The 18,537-nt window shown below is 43.2% G+C and overlaps 1 protein-coding gene across 1 annotated transcript in view; it reads right to left on the reverse strand.

The window, feature by feature from the left end:
• Positions 1-483: 483 nt before the first annotated feature.
• The window catches only part of GAS2L3 (growth arrest specific 2 like 3), a 64,629-nt gene continuing 46,575 nt past the window's right edge, over positions 484-18,537 (reverse strand). Inside the window, exons 6-10 of the mRNA XM_082252691.1 lie at positions 16,530-16,671; positions 11,925-11,988; positions 11,539-11,674; positions 10,096-10,203; positions 484-1,810 (exon numbers count right to left, since the gene is read on the reverse strand). Coding sequence (XP_082108817.1) covers positions 485-1,810; positions 10,096-10,203; positions 11,539-11,674; positions 11,925-11,988; positions 16,530-16,671 — 1,776 coding nt within the window. The 3' untranslated portion in view covers position 484. The remainder of the gene's footprint in view (positions 1,811-10,095; positions 10,204-11,538; positions 11,675-11,924; positions 11,989-16,529; positions 16,672-18,537) is intronic.

Genomic DNA, 18,537 nt, shown 5'->3' on the forward strand with positions numbered 1-18,537 from the left:
GGGGAGTCCACTTTTTTTTTTTTTTATTTAATTCAAAACGTTAAGAACGTGGATGAATCTGCATATTGATTGGAGTGCTTGTTAGATAGAGGCATAATGTAACTGGATACTGATTTTAGAAGACACTTTTATAAGTTAAATTGCTCTGAACAGATGAAATGCCATTAATGAAACACACAGTTCCATTAAATCACCCTTATCTAATTTTTTACATATTCCAGTGCAGCTAGTCTCCAAGAAGGAACAAAGTGTGGTTCTTGGTGAGTCTGCTTTCTTAGGTCACATGAATCTGTGCTGGGCGATTTCCTCTTTCTCTGTAATAGCTAGAACGATGAATTTGTAGCCGTTACTGTATGACTGAAAATGACACAATAGATTCTTTTCACGAGGAATATAAGAAAGTGCTTTGATTAGATGGAAACAAAAAAGAAATTCCACACAATTTTTCAGCACAATTTCACCCAAACAAAAGTCTACAAAGATTTCAGTTTGTTTTTGATGCTTTATAGCGGTCTTCTTTCTTTGGAATCTTCTCTTTTATAGATTCAGTGGCAGCTTTATGAGTCAGTTTTGATTTAGAACCAACTGATTCAGATACTGCCTGCGTTTTGCCTTTTTTTACTAAGCCACTTGCCGGTTGACTTTTTGTTAAGGATTTTGTCTGTGGAGCATTTACTGCTTTGGCATCAGATTGCGGGAGCTTAACTACAGACAGGGGAGTGCGACCAGAAATGGTGGTCTTAGTAGTTGCAGCCTTAGCTGTTCCATTCCTCTGAGGCTGGACTGGTTTAGTAGGGTTTCTACTTGTGGGTTTTGACTGGGAAACAGCTGTAATTATTGGTTTAGCCACTGGTTGAGAGGGGTAGGAAAAAGGGGGCATTTTGGGAGGCACGCGAGAAGACACCACAAATGGCTTCCTGTCCATCAAGTTAGTTTTCTGTAAATCTGCCTTTTTAATTCCTTTGAGTTCTCTTGTGGGTGGCACCACTGAAGCAGATTTCTGATCAGTTGTACTCTTGCTGGTCAATTTTGGAGTTTCAGCCCTCTTCGATAATGCAGTCCTAGTAGTTGCTGATGTAATAGCTCCTTTGTGAGCATCTGTAGTTGATTTTGGTGCCGTTTTTGACTGGGAAGCAGTAACATCTTTAGGTGGTGTCTTAAGAGGCACAGGTGATTTAGGAGAACTTTTCATTGGTTGTGTTTGCTGCACAGGGCTGGCACGTGGAGTCAAGTCTCTAGTGTTTGGAGATGCTTTAGTTACATGACTAGAGCTTTTCATAGCATTATTAGAAACAGGGCCAGTCCCCCTGGGGGACGTGAAAAGTTTTCTTTGAGGAGAATTGTTTTGTGCACCTCTGGTACTTATAGTAGTGACATGTGGAGGAGAGTTTGATTTCTTTGCCACCTTCCTTTGCGGCTCAGGGAGCAAAGGGGAGCCTTTTCTTGGAACAGTTTGGATTTTGGGGCGCACTGAAGCAGATGGTGTATTTTTTGTTCCCCTGTGCGGAGTAATCATGGGGGACCTTTCACTTAGGTGATTACTGTTAGAAGAGGATGAAAGTGTAGATGGTGTAGAGGCCGACTTTTGAGAGACACCGATTGCAGATATGGGATTCATAACAGGAGGTTGCGGTGTTCTGCCCAAATGTGAGGATACAGTCTCGCTTGCCCCTCCCTTTTGAAATTGAAGAATTTTTTGCTCCAAAGTAGTAAACTGCAGAACCCTGCAAGGGTCATACTTAAGCAAAAACCCTTGTAGTGTGTCCCAGCCTCCTCCAACTCGGACCATGACATGCTTTCCATGTAGCATCTGGAAAATAAACCAACATAACATAAGGAATCACTACTCACATCATTTTAAAAATTATTTAGTTTCACATTATATGCACAACTACTTGGCTTAAAAACGTTTTCTTAGGACAACCCGCTTCAGGCAATTTCAACGGACTCACATTACGTTAGCAGCTTTAGGATTCTTTTACTGGCATATTATAGAAACAAATCCTAGAAATATTTACCTAAATCATCATTCATTAAAGTATTCCATAGCAGAAAAAACGATTTTGCTTTTGGACCTCCAAACAGGACAGTCCCCATAAAATGCCTGCCCATTTGTTTTTGTCTTTTAATGGTTCTGAAGGCAACACGATTTTTTACCCAAACCCATAACCTTATATAGTTACATAGTTAGTGAGGTTGAAAAAAGACATCAGTCCATCCAGTTCAACCTATGATGTGTGTGTGTGTTTGCCATTAACCGTACATTGTATACCCCTGTATGTTGTGGTCTTTAAGGTGCCCATCTAATAGTTTTTTGAAACTATACAAATCAGTGTATATATGCAGTAAAGCATGCTTGTTATACTCCCTGTGGAAACTAAGGGGTTAATCCTCTGCATTGTGTAAAAAGGCTGTTTGATCCTGTCTTCTCTGATCCTCCCTTTTTTCCACTGTCCCCAAACCATCTCTTGATAGAACAGAGCCTTGGGAGGCAAGCTGCACATGCTCAGCTTGGTGTGTATTTCTAGAGAGTTTTTTTCTTTCCTTGGGAATGTGCATGTTATCAGTACAGGGCCAGTCATCACTGTCCAGACAGAGGGTTAGGGGTCCTGCAGCCTTATAAGAATCAGGGGAGAAGGAAATTTCAGTGTCCTGCTGGACACTGATAGAAGTCACAAGACTGCTATATACTGCTGATGAAAAAAGGTATTTAGCAGTTTACATTTACTAAAACGATTGCATTTCCATGTTCTGTGTACTTTGAGAGACCAGATATAGTGAATGCAGAGTCCTGGGTTTGGTAACACTAAGGTAAAAAACTTCCACTAGCTCTCTGCCCCTCCCAAAACTCTAACTTGCCTCTTCTCATGATCTAGTGCTGTCCCCGTCTGCAGAAACACTCCACTGACATCCTGGTCTCGCAGGAACCATAGGCTGTCAGTCAAATCTTAAGAAGGAAGCAGCAGGCATGGATGAGCCACTCTGTGTGTGTGTGTGTCTATGGACGAACACAGCTTGGCTTGTAAGTGTTCCTGCATGGGTGCCCTTATAGTATATGGCTTGCTATGGGGGCACCTGCAGAAGGGGGCTGCCAAAAAAGAGGTAAGGGGCCATCTCTGTGCAATATTGTTGCACAGAGCAGGAAAATGTAGAATCCATGTATTTAATTATTTTTTTATTAAAACACTTTTGCCTTTAGAATCACTTTAAAGTACAATGCTTTGTAGCAGGTAACCAGCCTAGAAGAAATCAAGTATGATGTAATCAGTCTTTTTGTGATACTGCATCAATCCCACCTCATCTAATGTGAGCATCTTTTAAGTTAGAGAGATTTCTACCTGTTGAGGGTTATTATGGGTAGAGTAAATAAGGGTTAATGTGCAATTCCTTTATATTCTGAGTAAAACAATTAGTCCATAAGTGATAGCCCAAACAGGAACTGCAGCAATATAGTGCAAGGATTGCATTCATTCGTTCCAAATCTAGCAGTACAGCAAACACGGACTCTGGACATTTGACTTTTTTCTGCCTCCTAACGTCCCTCTAAGTTAGCCTGTGTGTCCATGCGCAGATCGGCGTTTACCAGTGTAATTTTTTTTTACATCAAATTTCGATTTTGTTTTAGTCCTAGTCTTGACTAAAAAATAGGATTTTTGACTTACCGTAAAATCCATTTCTCTGATGTTCATTGACAGACACAGATCCTGATCTTCTTAACCATTGGGATGCCCCAAAGCAGTGTCAAACATGAGGGGTGGGACCAGCGAAAAAAAACTCCCAAGGCAAACTATAGCCAACCAGGTAAACAGAAGCTCAACCAAAACTGGAGCTCATCTGACAAAAACAATATACCCTCAAAGAGGACCAGGTCCTCCAAACTACAGCCTACAAAAACCTTGCGGCCAAAGGCAGCATCCGCAGATGTCAACACTTCCACTTTATATAACTTTGTAAAAATGTGCCCTGACGACCAGGTGGCTGCCTTGCAAACCTGCGTCACTGACGCCTGATGACGGAAGGCCCAGGAGGCACTGAGCGCCCGCTTGACAGAGAAAGAAGGAACCTGACCCTTGATCGAATAGACCTGAACCACAGTCTGTCTGATACATCTGGAAATGGTCGCAGAAGAAGCAGACAACCCTTTCCAAGGCCCATCCGTGAGCACAAATGGGGAGTCTGATTTCCTAAAAGACTCCGTAGCTGCCAGGTACACCCAAATTGCCCAGACCACATCTAAGGCATGCAAATCAATTTCCTTCAGGTGTTTTGGCCTGGGACACAGGGAAGGCAACACTATGTCTTCATTCAAATGAAAATCAGAGACAACCTGAGGAAGGAACGACACACAGAGGTGAAGAACCACCTTATCTCTGAACCACCAAGTAAGGTGGACGACAGGATAACGCCACCAATTCCAACACACTGTGCGCAGAGGTGATAGTCACCAAAAAGGCCACCTTATGGGACAGCATAAGCAGGGAAATCTCCTGAAGGTTCTCAAAAGGAGGCTTCTGGAAGACAGAGCACCAAATTGAGATTCCAAGGCTGCAACAGAGACCGCACTAGAGAGATCAAGTGCCTAACTCCCTGAAGAAAAGTACGTACCAGTGACCTATGTGGCCAAGGGCCCTTGAAAGAAGACCGCTAAGGCCGACACCTGTCCCTTGATAGTACTCAAGGCCAGTTTATGCTCAACCCCCCCGTTGAAAAATGATCAAGATCTGAGCCCCCCCAAGAGACTAACACCACGCAATGTACGTCTTCCACATACAAAGGTAGATCTTCCAAGAAGTAGATTTCCTAGCTTTTAACAGTGTTGGAATCATCAACTCAAACAAAACCTCTATCCATCAGCACCTGGCGTTCAGCCAAGCCGTCAAAGCCAGCGACCGTAAAGAGGATGGAAGATTGATCCTCGGGACAGCAGATCTTCCCTGAGACAGAGCTTCCAAGGAACGTCGGCGAGCCGCACACTAAGCCCGGCGAGGCCAGTCCGGGGCCACGAAGATGACCGGAACCCCTTCTGCATCGATCCTGCATAGAGGTCTTGGCAGAAGCTTGAGAGGACGGAATGCGTAAATCAGACAATACTGACCCCACTGGGCCACCAGTGCATCTCTGGATTCCGCCAGAGGATCCTGTGACCGAGCCACAAACCTCTGCACCTTTTTGCTGAGCCGAGATGCCAACAGATCCACCTTGGGGATGCCCCATTGGAGACACAACTGATGAAACAAGCAAAAAATTAGGGGAGCAAACCCTGAACATGTATATCTAAAGCCGGTGCAGCTATGGACCAAGCAACATGTATATTAAAAAAGAATAGCGCAACCATTCAAAAAAAAAGACTATCAAATATGGAGACAATCCATAAATAAAAATGGGGATTTAGTTCCACCATATGGCCATATCGTGCTCAAGCCCACCACTGCGTCAAAGTACCCCATTATCAGTGGGTCCTACACTATCCATAAAAAAGGGGTGAATCCAGCCTCTCTTACCCTTGGAGACAACACTCCTTGCTGGGAAGGTGTGCTAATGCTGGATTCACCCCTTTTTTATGGATAGTGTAGGACCCACTGATAATGGGGTACTTTGACGCAGTGGTGGGCTTGAGCACAATATGGCCATATGGTGGAACTAAATCCCCATTTTTATTTATGGATTGTCTCCATATTTGATAGTCATTTCTTTTGCATGGTTGTGCTATTCTTTTTTAATATACAACTGATGAAACACCTCAGGATGAAGGGACTCCTCCCCGTTGTCCAACGCCTGCCAAATAAGTTAATCCGCCTGCCAGTTTTCCACCCCTGGAATGTGTACGGCGGAGAGAGGTCTGAAACTAACCGTTCTGCCCACCTTGGAATGCTGGCTACCTCCAGAGCTGCCAGACACTTATTGTGCCCCCCTGGTGATTGACATAAGCCACGGCCGTGCCATTGTCCGATTGAATGCGTACTGGACATCCCTGAAGAAGACGATCCGTCCAATGTTCCAGGCACAGTCTGATCGCTTGGAGTTCCAACACATTGATTGGTAGTCTGGACTCTTCCAGTGTCCAGATCCCCTGGGCAGAATTTTTGCTGAAGACACCTCCCCAGACGGACAGGCTGGCATCCTTGGTGACCACTGTCCAATACAAGGGGAGGAAGGATTTGCCCAGCCGAAGCGCCGGAGAACGAAGCCACCATATCAGGGGACTCTTTCGTTCCCTGGCTCAGCCGAATCGGATTGTCCAAGGACTGCAGATTCTTGTCCCATTTGGCCAGAATCTCCCTTGCAGGGACCTCGTATGGAACTGTGCAAACAGAACTGCCTCAAAAAGGTAGATACCATCAGGCCCAGCACCCGCATGCAAGTCTGGAGGGATGACCATCTGCTGGACAGCAGGAGATGGATTGCAGCCTGCAGTTTCTGGAGTTTGTCCAGAGGAAGGAGCACTCTGGCTAAGGCCGAGTCCAGAGTCAGACTCAGATAGTCCAGCTTTTTGGATGGAACCAGAGCAGATTTCTGAAAATTCGGAATCCAGCCAAACTCCCTCAACATTCATATGTGATTTCCAGGTTTTTCACCAGAGCAATAGAAGACTCCGCTCACAGAAGGAGGTAGTCCAAGTAGCCCAGTACCACAATCCCCCATTGGCGTAACAATGCTAGCACCCGGGCCAACACTTTCGTGAAGATCCGAGCAGGGGAGGCAAGACCAAAAAGGTAATGCCACAAACTGATAATGCTCCTTTTTCCCACGGCAAAGCGGAGTAATCGCTGGTGACCGACACATATTGAAATGTGAAGGTAAACGCCCTTGATGTCGACGGAGGCAAGAAAATCCGATGCAGGAAAACAACCACCATGCGAATGGACTCCATTCTGAACTTCTGCACCCGCACAAAGCAGTTCAGCGCCTTGAGGTCCAGAATTTGACGCACAGCGCCTTCCTTCCTGGGGACTGTAAACAGGTTTTAGTAAAAACCCCTGAAAACGTTCCCAAAGTTGGAAACAAGGACAAATCACCCTTTGAAATATAAGGTCTTGTACAGCCCCAAAAAGAGCCTGTAAGCGAACTGGGGAGTCGCACGTTGGAAGAACCTTACCGGAGGGTAAGAACGAAATTCAAACTTGTAGCTGGACTGTATGACCTCGTGGACCCACTTGTCTTGTACCAGGGAAGTCCATGGGTCCGGGAACCAGCGAAGATGTCCCCCCAACCCATAAACAGGTGAGGGCGCACCTTCCTGATGAATGGGGCCTTGCTTGCGGGTCTGGAGAAGCCCGCTCTTGACCAAGTTCGTTTGGATCCTCCAGAGGTGGCCCCGAAGGGCTTCGATCCATTGTCAGTCAACCTTGAGGGACCAAAAAAAAAAAAACAACTTATGAGCTGTGGATGGCCCTCGTCTATGAGAGTCCTTGCCCATAGTAGCCTGCGGAAGAAAAGGTACTCTTCCCCCCTGTGAGACCTTTAATGTCATCATCCAGGATAGCACCAAACAGGTGATCTTGGAGGCCACGGCCTCCGTGTTCCTGTCAGCCGGGTCCTTAAAGGCCGGGGACTCTTCAACCCGGAATCATGGTTGCCTTGTTTAATCTGGAAACCGTAGGGTCCACCACCTGTGGAACAGTCCACTTTTAAGAAGGGAATCCTCATAGGGGTATCGCCTAGCAACTAGCTTAGGGACCCCAAGGGGTCGGTTTGGTCATCCCTACTCTTTAGTGACAATTCTGCCAAAATAGGGAAAAGGGAACACCTTGCTGCTCTGGATGGCTTGAGAGTGCCAAAGGGAACCTGCGCCTCTGTCGCAGTTGCGTCCTCCAATTTAAAGTATCAAGCACAGATACAATCAGTGCGTCCACCAGCGCCTTTTCATGCGCGGTTGCAAAAGTGGAGGAATCCTCCTCACTATCTGAGAAGTCAAACTGTATGGCTGAATTTGCACCGCACAGAGATCGCATGTAATTTTAGGAGCAGTGCGCTCTGAATTACATGCGATCTCTGTGATCGCAGAAATGTGAACCGGCACTTACAGTCATCTGATACTTTAGTCAGACACAGCCATTCAACTAGCAACAGATTGATGTCCAGATTCAGGAATATTTTCAAACTTGGTATTAGCATAGTGCCAACAGATTTATGGCTCTGTGCTTGAAGCATAATAAAATACAGGGAGCACTCTTCTGATTAGGCTCACCAGTAAATGACATGCCTAATATCAGTGGACTAGACTGATGCGGAAATTGCCACTTCTGTAACAAATCTGTCACAATCCTTTTATGCTGTAATCACCACCTAGCATTAGCTCTGGTCCTAGCATTGTCTTCTAAAAGGTATGTACAGTAAATGCACAATTATTTTTTATAATTTTTGAGCGTTTAGGTTATTCACTATCAGCATAACTGAAGGCTTAATCTGAATAAATGATACACTGCTGTATAGGGTAGCCGGCAATTAAGCCCTTGCATTATAAGCCTTAACATGGATCAACACAGCAAACCTTTTATTTTTCACAAACTGAAAACTGCTCTGCACTCCTATATTTATTGAAAAATACTCAGCTCAATATAGATATTACACCAAATGCCAGTGAGTGTTTAATGCACATTCGGAATTCATGCTGAGCTCTCCCATTAGACATCTTGTGTAGGAGGCCTTGTTCCACGTTTAATAAACTGAACATGTAAAAAAGAGAAACTACAACACAACTTCCTGCAAGTAATTCATCCATATACAGTCACTTCCTTCATCCACATAGATTTTAGAACACAGATGCTTCCTCCAGGAAACCCAATACTGCATCCTATCAAGTCATGAAAGTGTAGAAAAACAATGAAATGCAGTTAAAGTCCATAATCATCACATTTTAATCACAGCGATCTTTGTAAATGCATGGTAAACTGTATTCCAGAGTTTCGTTTGATGAGAAAACATTAACTTTAAGTGCTGGAATCCACCAACCTTAAAGCAGAGCTCCACCCAAAAGGGATGCTCTGCTTGTCTGCCCCCCCCCCACCCCGCTGCCACATTTGGCACTTTTTTTTGTGTGTGTGGGGGGGGGGGGGGGGGGGGAGCAGGTACCTGGTTTTGACAGATACCTGCTCCGACTTCTGGCTGAGTTCCTTGCAGCTCCCCCTCCTCCTCCTCCCACAACCGGCCCATTTACAGAGCACAATGCTTTCCTGACGGTTTCCCTTAGAGGAGATGGCAGCACCTGATTAAAAAAAAATCAACTCGGGTGAAGACACCGCTGGATTCCTGGACAGGTAAGGGTCTTGATATTAAAAGTCAGCAGCTACAGTATTTGTAGCTGCTGACTTATTTTTTTTCTGTAGGAGCCTGGAGCTTCTCTTTAAAGTCCCATTTAAAAAAAGGTTCTGCTACAAGTCTTCCCTTCTTATGTATTGCAGAAGATTTCCCCTTTCAAGGTAGAAGGGAAATCTAACCTGCAGAGAATGCTGAAAACATAAATGCAACTTGCGCATTCCTTCCCATCTTTATCAGTCCAACTCACAGTAGCCTTCTTAGAGGGGTTCTTTACCATCTGTCAGATAAAAGTTCATAGTGTACCAATGTAACAAGTGAAGATTCCATTGAACTGCCAAAGCTAGTTGGAATGCAATCTGTGTAATTGCACATATTTATGTTCAGATAATTTAGCAATGACAAGGGCATTTATCAATACACAAACAGCAAATAGAGCAGCACTCTGAAATATCCTAGGGGATTGTACAGATTTTATAGAGCTGCACTATTTGATGTTTATTTGTATTTTATATTGTGCGAGTCACATTTGATGTTGGCATGTCCTGGGGAGGGACCTTACGCAGCTGTGTTGATACGGTTTAATACAAAATACACACTTCATGACTGCACTAAAATGGTTTTCTTAATGGAAACTTGGATGTAAGTTAATGGCTTCTGTGTGATAAACCACAGCAATAACTGCTGGACTGTACAATGTTCTAATTGGCATCTCATAATTAATGCAAAGTAATGGAGCCTTATTTAAATCTCTAATGGATGAGGTATATTAAAAAAAAAAAAAAAAAAAAAAAAAAAAAAAAACCCCAGTGAAGGTTTTCTGAGGTACACATTATTTACCCGTATGAAAAGGATCTTATCCCCTAACCGATAGCGACCCTCTGATAGGTACTCAATAGAGAAGCGGTGAGAGCAATTGCATGGTGGGTCCTGAGCAATGTGAGTCACCTACAAAAGAGAATACAGTCAGCATTAGATATAGAAACAAAGCAGTGTCCCTTTTCTGATATAGAATACAACTATTCCACAGACATGCCAATTGACCCAACTATGAAAGGCCATTACTAAGACACAGGAATAGGATGGTAAAATAAGGCTGACTGCAAGAGGCCTCATTAAAAAAAATGGACCTAACACATACCTTCCCTCAAAACAAACAAAGGGTTGGGCCGGATATTGACTAAAATTTGTAAGTTTGTTGGGGGATTAGTGCACAGGTACTGCAACTACAAAAAAATAAGTCTGAGTGGCCGATCTTGCCAGTGAAATTTAAATGAGCCCCAGGAGACAGGTACAAAATGCATATAGGCAACATAACTACTGTTTATGCTTGCAAAGCCATATCTACCAAAGCTAAAGGCGGCCAAAAAGCAGACATTGCCCAATAAATGTATTCGAACAGTATAATCAACATTGCTTGCTCTGCTTCATCAATTCATAATCTTAATGAAATGTGTAAAGATATTCCTTTTATTATGTTCCACTGCATGTTAATGATTGGAATTCAGCATTGAGACAATGTCCGCTTGCTAAGACATCCCTGACCTCCTTGCTAGTTGTCCTTACTCCCCCAGCCAAACAGGGACACAGGTTTTCTTGCATTGCAAGTCTTTTCTGAGGCAGCTAGGATGTAAGCAGTCTTTGTAGTCAGTCATTGTTTAGGGAATTGGCTTAGCCTCCAGGGCTTAATAAAGCAAACAACTAAAAAACACAGATGAAAGACAACTAGGAGCGGTTTAAGCTGCCCAAGGATTTTTATTTCTGCCCATCCAGTCCTGAAATTCAAACAGTTCTGCCAGACAGCACAAACCTATCTAGCAAGAGGAAATACCCAATCTTTGCTGCAGTTCAGTAACATTTACAGATCTTCTCCAGCCTGTGATTGGACAGTGAAAGGGAAGCAGAAGACTGATGAGCTAACTTCTCCATCACTGTGATCTCTCTTCCTATCAGCATGTTCCTTGTTAGCACATGAGCACTACAGCACATCTGACTGGCTCCATTCAGGTACTTACACTGCTTGTTTTTAAATATTATATTTAATGATGTATGAAAGAATACAAAGCTGCATTAATGTGTGTGTCTTTTATATCTGCCTGTGTTTCAGCTTTAAATACTCAAATGGCTTTTTGGTTTCAGAATGCAGCCCTTTAACACCAGTATTCTCTAAATTCCAGCACTATAGCATTTAACAAACTGTGTTTGAACTGGTCTCTCCAAGAATACAACAGCACTAGATTTGGCAACATATCTGAAATAATGGGTAATAAAATGCTTTCTTACTGCTTCATGTAACTCATGGTGACAGCAGGATTTTTGGATTGTTGTTTGGGTCAGCGGTCCAGACTCCATGATCAAGGTTTCTTCTAGTTCAATTTCCTTCTCTAGTTTTACCAGAACTGGTGGTTCTACTCCATATCTGTAATTTTAAAGGGAGCATTTTTTTCTAGTGAAAAGAGAGCACATTTATGAAACAGTTTTACATGATATAAAAAGCGTGTTGTGATTGGCATTTCGATTAAACTATCATTTTGTTTTGAATTCGATAGAACCAGTTAGTCTCTTTATGAATGAGACCCACAAACTTGGTAAATGTCCACTCTGATCTTGGTAATTTTGTTGCTGTCAATACATGTGAATGTATATTTTTGCCGGTGCTTAGAACTCACCTGGATACAATTCGTCCAACATCTAGGAGGCAGAGACATACTTGCCGGGGGTCTTTATGCAGCACTAAAACAATAAAATAAGGCTTTTGAAATATAAATATATATTACATATACACATACATACATACATACACACATATACACTAGCAGTAAATTGTCTACATGAAAATACTGACATGTCAATGTCAACCAGGAGCTGGTCTGGGTGAAACACGAGTTTTGTACAAATCCAAAAAGAACTACTATGCGAGGAAAAAGATTTGGTTTGCCTCATTTCAGGGTTAGCATTTAGTCCAGAAAGAAAATGCCTAAACAAAGATCATATTTTTTATGGAATAGCGGAACATGAAGGCATTGCCAAAATGAGTATTGTGAAGTCTTTGAAGGTTATAACGTGTAAGTGTGTCACCTCCACATTACTGTATACTAAAATTCAGTCATCAAGACATTAGTCACCAGGACAAATAAAGAAGCTAAATCTCCCCAGTGCGTAAAAAGGCAGCAATAAAAACCTGACAGAGGTGTGGGGTGGTGCAGCGGTAGTAAACAGTCCAGTTGAAGTACCAGAACTGTATTAATGTTCATTAAAGAACAACTACTTGGCAGGAAGACAATCTAACTGAGCGCACTCACAGAATATATGAGCGAGGAGTATACAGTGTGTCCCGGGGGCACCGACAGCATCTGTACCGGGGGGGTGGAATGCGGCTTGGCTGGTCCGTACCCAAAAGGGAAGGCTTCCAGCAAAGATGGTGTGTCCCTGCTCTTTCCTTACTTATCTGGAACCTCTCCCTACTGTTAATTACTGTCCCTAATAGACAGTAAACATGTCCCTACGCTACCCACTTTCTAAATGTGCACTAAGCCTGGGAGCCAGGGTCTTAAATAGATTCTGACTGACCTAAGATGGGCGCCAGAGTCACATGGGGCACCAGCATCCAATTGGATAGCTCCCCTAGTGACCCTGGAAACCATAGAAGAAACGTGCTTCTTGATCTCTTCTCCCTCTGCAATGCCACTATGGTTGAGCGACACCTGCAATGGAAAAAGACTGCAGCTCCCTACACAGGTGCCCCAAGAGCATATCAAGTTTTTTTTTTTCTCCTAATTCACTCTTAATCACTACAGTCCACCTTAGACCCAACCAGCAGCTGGAACCATTCTAACCCACTTTTGCATGATTTGCACATAGGTTTATTACAATGGAAGGCATATGCCCCCATTTCTACAGAACCCATAAATATGCAAATCACTGCATTTTCTGTGACATACATAAACCAAGCCACCATGGATGGATGTAATTGCATCTAATTAATCCCAATAAGTCACCTCATTGCAGTTTACTGCAACAAAAAGGCATTTAACAAAAGGCAATAAAAAAAAGAAGAAAAAAAAAAAAAAAAAACATACAAAAGAAAAGAAGAAGCAACTACGAACACAATCACTGCATTGAGTAATGAATCTATTTTTAGTTTTTTGATGCTATTCGTACATGTGTGTATTCACCAAGGAAACAATTGCTTTGTATGAAAATTAACTCTTGAAAAGGTTTATTGAGGCATGGTAATTTAATTGCGATAGAAGATACATTTACACGCACATAATGAGCTGTCAAATGTTGTCTGACAAATGTTACACGGCAGCTGTTGGTCAGAAACTCTGCCAGAACCTCTAAGGCATATTCCAGGGCGGTTCTGTGGATAGGAGTTAAGGATTCTCAAAACAACTTCTTACAGAGCATTCTCTACTATCACGTACAGTCACGCGGGTTACTATTTTAAAAAGGGTGCTTGGCTATAAAACAGGCTCTCTCAATAGAGTCCATTGTTGAATGTTATTTTTGGTTCATCATACGAATGTAAGACAAGGCAACCATTAATCTGCAAAACAAGGTCAGTAAACAAATATTTGCACATTTAGGTGTTCTTAAAAAAAAAAAAAAAATCATCATCTGACGTTCATATGCCTGATACTGGTAAAAAACCTCATCTGTGATTATAATGATTTTTGTCAATATTAAGCCGGCAATGCCCAACTAATAAGGACGCTCAAAAGGGTCCTCATCACGCAAAGTTACACAGGAAACCAGAGAAAGATAATCATCAGAATTTTCTACTGTACCATAACACGCCCTGTTCATTTAGATATCATAGGAGGCACATGATAGCGCTGGACTAATAAAGATACAAATTGGTTCTGTTTGATTTATAATAAAGTGTGTTCTCATAGAAGGAGGTAAAAACGATGATGAAAATATTTTGTGTATAGACCTGGCTCTGGTTCTAGGCTTCCATCTCACTGATCATGATAAATTCTTGAACAGAAGATCAAGTATTGGGTGAGTGATAAGCAGAGTTGTATAAAGTGCTCGAAACCCATACTTGAGTAAAAGTACAAGTGCTCGATCAAAAAGTGACTTGAGTAGAAGTACTAAAGTATTCAACATTTTTTGTACTTAAGTATTGCAAGTAGTTTTTTTTTAAATTTTGCTACTCAAGTACTGAAAGTAAAAGTGCCAGTAGTTTTTTTTTTTAAATTGCTACTCAAGTACTGAAAGTAAAAGTACAAGTACTGTGTTATGTAGTTATTAACCACCTCAATACTGGGCACTTAAACCCCCTTCCTTCCCAGACCAATTTTCAGCTTTTAGCGCTGTTGCAATTTGAATGACAATTGCGCGGTCATGCAACGCTGTACCTAAACCAAATTTGTGTCATTTTTTCCCCACAAATAGAGCTTTCTTTTGGTGGTATTTGATCACCGTCAGGTTTTTTCTTTTTTGGTGCACAAATAAAAAAAGCCTGAATAGTTTGAAAAAAAAAAAAAAAAAGTTTTTTGTTTAGGTTATAAAATTTTGTAAATAAATATGTTTTTTCCTGCACTGATGATGCCACACTGACAGGCACTGATGAGGAGACACTGATGGTGTGGCACTGATGGGGTGGCACTGATATGCAGCACTGATAGGTAGCACTGATATGCAGCACTGATGGGCACTGATATGTGGCACTGATAGATAGCACTGATATGCAGCATTGGTGGGCACTGATAGGCAGCGCTGATGGGCACTGATAGGCAGCACTGATGGGCACTGATAGGCAGCACTGATGGGCACTGATAGGCAGCACTGTTGGGCGGCAATGATCGGCACTGATGGGTGGCACTGATCGGCACTGATGGGGGGCGCTGATGGGCACTGATAGGCAGCACTGGTGGGCAATAATGGGCACTGGTGGGCGGCACTGATAGATGGCAATAACGGCACTGGTAGGCAGCACTGATAGATGGCATTGGTGGGCAACACTGATAGGGAAGGCACTGGGGGGCTCTCTGAGCCCTGCTTGCCATCCCTGGTGGCCATAGTGGGCATCCCTGGTGGCTTAGTGGCACCCCTCCCCCCCCCCCCCCAGGGCTGCACTGGTAATCAATGTTCTGATTACCAGCACAGACCCCCCCCTGTGATCAGTGAGTAATCAGAAATACTCAGTGATCACCCCAGCAGCAGAACCGATCCTCTTCTCCTCACTGACAGGATCTGTCAGGAGGAGAAGAGATCGAAGCCGTTACAACGGCTCTATTTACATTACATGACGGCTGTGATTGGACACAGCCGTCATGTGATCAGGAGGGCCAATCACAGGGCCCTCCTGCCGAATGATGTTGCTCTGTGTCCGAGGGACACAGGCACATCGAGATCGCGCCGCCGCAGGCACGTCCGGAACGTCCATTCAGAAGGACGAGACTCCCGCCCGGCCGTATATCTACAATGGCCCGGGTGGGAGGTAGTTAAAGAAAGAAGTCAAAAGTTTGAACATCATATTGTTTTTTATTATTTCAAATGATTAACCTAAAGGACAATCACAATTTGTTTGCTTCATATTTTCTTTTCAGTGGAAAGATTTGGTATAGCAGCTTTTTATTTATACATACAGTAGCATTTATTTTCGTATGCGCTGATTTACACATGACATTATACACATTTGTTTGAGCTTCATGAAACCTGCCATCTACTGGTCTGGCAGTGGTAATTTTTATAATTGTAACGAGTAACTATGCAGCACAAAAAAAAAAAATATCGGAGTAGAAGTATTGAAATCATCGAAAAAATGTAGTGAAGTAAAAGTGGAAGTAGGAGAAAAAAATTCTACTCCAGGAAAGTACAGATACCGCCTTTCGGTACTTAAGTACAGTAGTGAAGTAGTTCTACTTAGTTACTATACATCTCTGGTGATAAGAAGCACCTAATACAACTGTTCATTGCACTTAACAGGTTTTTAAACGGTTTAGCGATTACAAATATTTTAGATACAGCCAATTTAAATTCCAGAGAAAAGGACCCCCTTTCCTCCTTCAGGGATTCAACGGTGGTAAAAAAAAAAAAAAAAAAAAAGAAGATGGAATAGGGTTAAGTTAGGAATGGAGGCAGCATATTTTAAATGGCAAAGTGGATATCCAGGTACCCAAAAACACACACATACACACACATATAGAATTTTTTTTTGGGGGGGGGGGGGGGATTTTCTCTATTAGGGTGTTTTAGCGTTCTGTAGCCTTGTTTGCTTGTCTATGAAAATAAAAACCCCATTATAGACATGTTCAACTTACCCAAGCCCTCGGATTCAAAAAGATAGGCTTCATCAACTCCAATGCCTCTACACCAGCGGAGAAAGTTAGCAGTGTTGTCCCGAGCAAAAAACGAGCCAGACGGAGCATCTTTTCTGCATGGGACTCTTCTCATGGGCATACCCTGGCAAAGAAAAGGGTAATAGGGCATATCACTAGAGACTGGATTCATTTTAAACATTGAGATAAAACTATAATGGAGAACGCTACACTAGCATTCCGAAAGCAGCACAAAATCTAAAATATCACATATGAATGAACTGATAATCATTTAAAGCCCAAAATTGAGCTTTCAATGAAAAACACTCTAAAAAAATAGATTTTTGTAAAATCTTACCGTAAAATCCTTTTCTCTTAAGCTCATTGACAGACGTAGTCCTCGTTGATTAATAACAACTCGGGTTATGCTGCCCTCTACAGGAGTAGGACTAGACCGGAAAGAAAACGTTCTGGCCACACCCTAGGGGCAGTCCCAGAGGGTATATCCTCTCACTTCCTGCTACAGCAAATCAGTTATGTCACAAAGCAGTGTTTAGAGAATTTAACACAACCCAACTCAAAAACAGAGGGGCGGGTACTACGTCTGTCAATGAGCTTAAGAGAAAAGGATTTTACGGTAAGATTTTACAAAAATCAATTTTTCTCTGTCGCTCATTGACAGACGTAGTCCTCGTTGATTAACAACAACTCGGGACGTCCCAAAGCAGTACCACAAATGAGGGGTGGGCTAACAGAAATTAAAATCCAGAAGGCTCAACCGGAGCCAACCAGAAGCATCAAGGACTCATCGAGCAAAAAGGATGAGACCTAAGTGAAAAACCCAACAAACCCTTGAGATAGACCAACAGTCTCCTCAGATTGCGGCCTGCAGAACCTTGCGGCCAAAAGAGGCATCTGACGATGCCATCACATCAACTTTATAAAATGATGTAAAGGTATGAACCGACGATCAAGTCATCGCCTTGAAAACCTGGAACGCCGACGCCTGATGGCGGAAGACCCAGGAAACACTAGGCGCCCGAGTAGAGTGCGCCTTAACAGGGAACGGAGGATTCCGACCCTTAATAGAATAAGCCTGTACTACCGTCTGACTGGTCCATCTAGAGATGGTCACGGCAGCCACAGGCAACCCCCTTCTAGGGTTATCCGTGATCACAAACAGTGAGTCCGTCTTACGAAAACAAGTTCGTAGTAGTCAAGTGTACCCTGATTGTCTGAACCCCATCCAAGGAGTGTAATGCAAACTCCCAAGGATGGCTAGTCTAGGACACGGGGAAGGTAACACAATATTTTTATTCAGATGAAAACTCTGAAAACCTCTTTAGGAAGGAAGGATGGATTCGGAAGAAGAACCACCTTGTCCCTATGAACCACCAGATCTGGGGAACGACAAGATAATGCGGCCAGTTCTGACACCCTGCGTGCAGAAGTAATGGCCACCAAGAAGGCCACCTTCTGGGATAATGTAAGCAAGGGAATCTCCCTAATGTCTTCAAAAGAGAAGTTTCTGAAGAACCGACCACACTAAATTAAGATCCCAGGCGGTAAGGGTGCACGCACTGGCGGAGCCAGATGTCGCACCCCCTGGATGAAATTCCGCACCAAGGAATGATTAGCCACAAGTTCCTGAAAGAAGATTGCTAACGCTGAAACCTGACCCTTGATATGCTCAAGGACAGTTTCTGCTCAACCCCTTGTTGCAGACAGACCAAGATTCGGGTCACCGAATAGGTATGTGGGGGAAATCCAAGAGATTCACACCACGCATTATAAGACTTCCATGTGCTGGAAGTCGCTTTCCTTGCTTTAACTAGAGGTAGGAATAACTGAAGCAGACACTCCCTTGTCCTTCAGTACCTGTGTCTCAATGGCCAGGCCATTAAGCCAGCGATAGTAAAACAAGATGGAAGATCGGTCCCTGAGACCGCAAATCCTCCCTGAGAGGAAGTCTCCAAGGAGCGTCCGCGACTAGCCTCACCAAGTCGGCGTA

The sequence above is a fragment of the Pelophylax lessonae genome (genome assembly GCF_965119305.1).
Source record: "Pelophylax lessonae genome assembly, chromosome: 4".
NCBI lineage: Eukaryota > Metazoa > Chordata > Amphibia > Anura > Ranidae > Pelophylax > Pelophylax lessonae.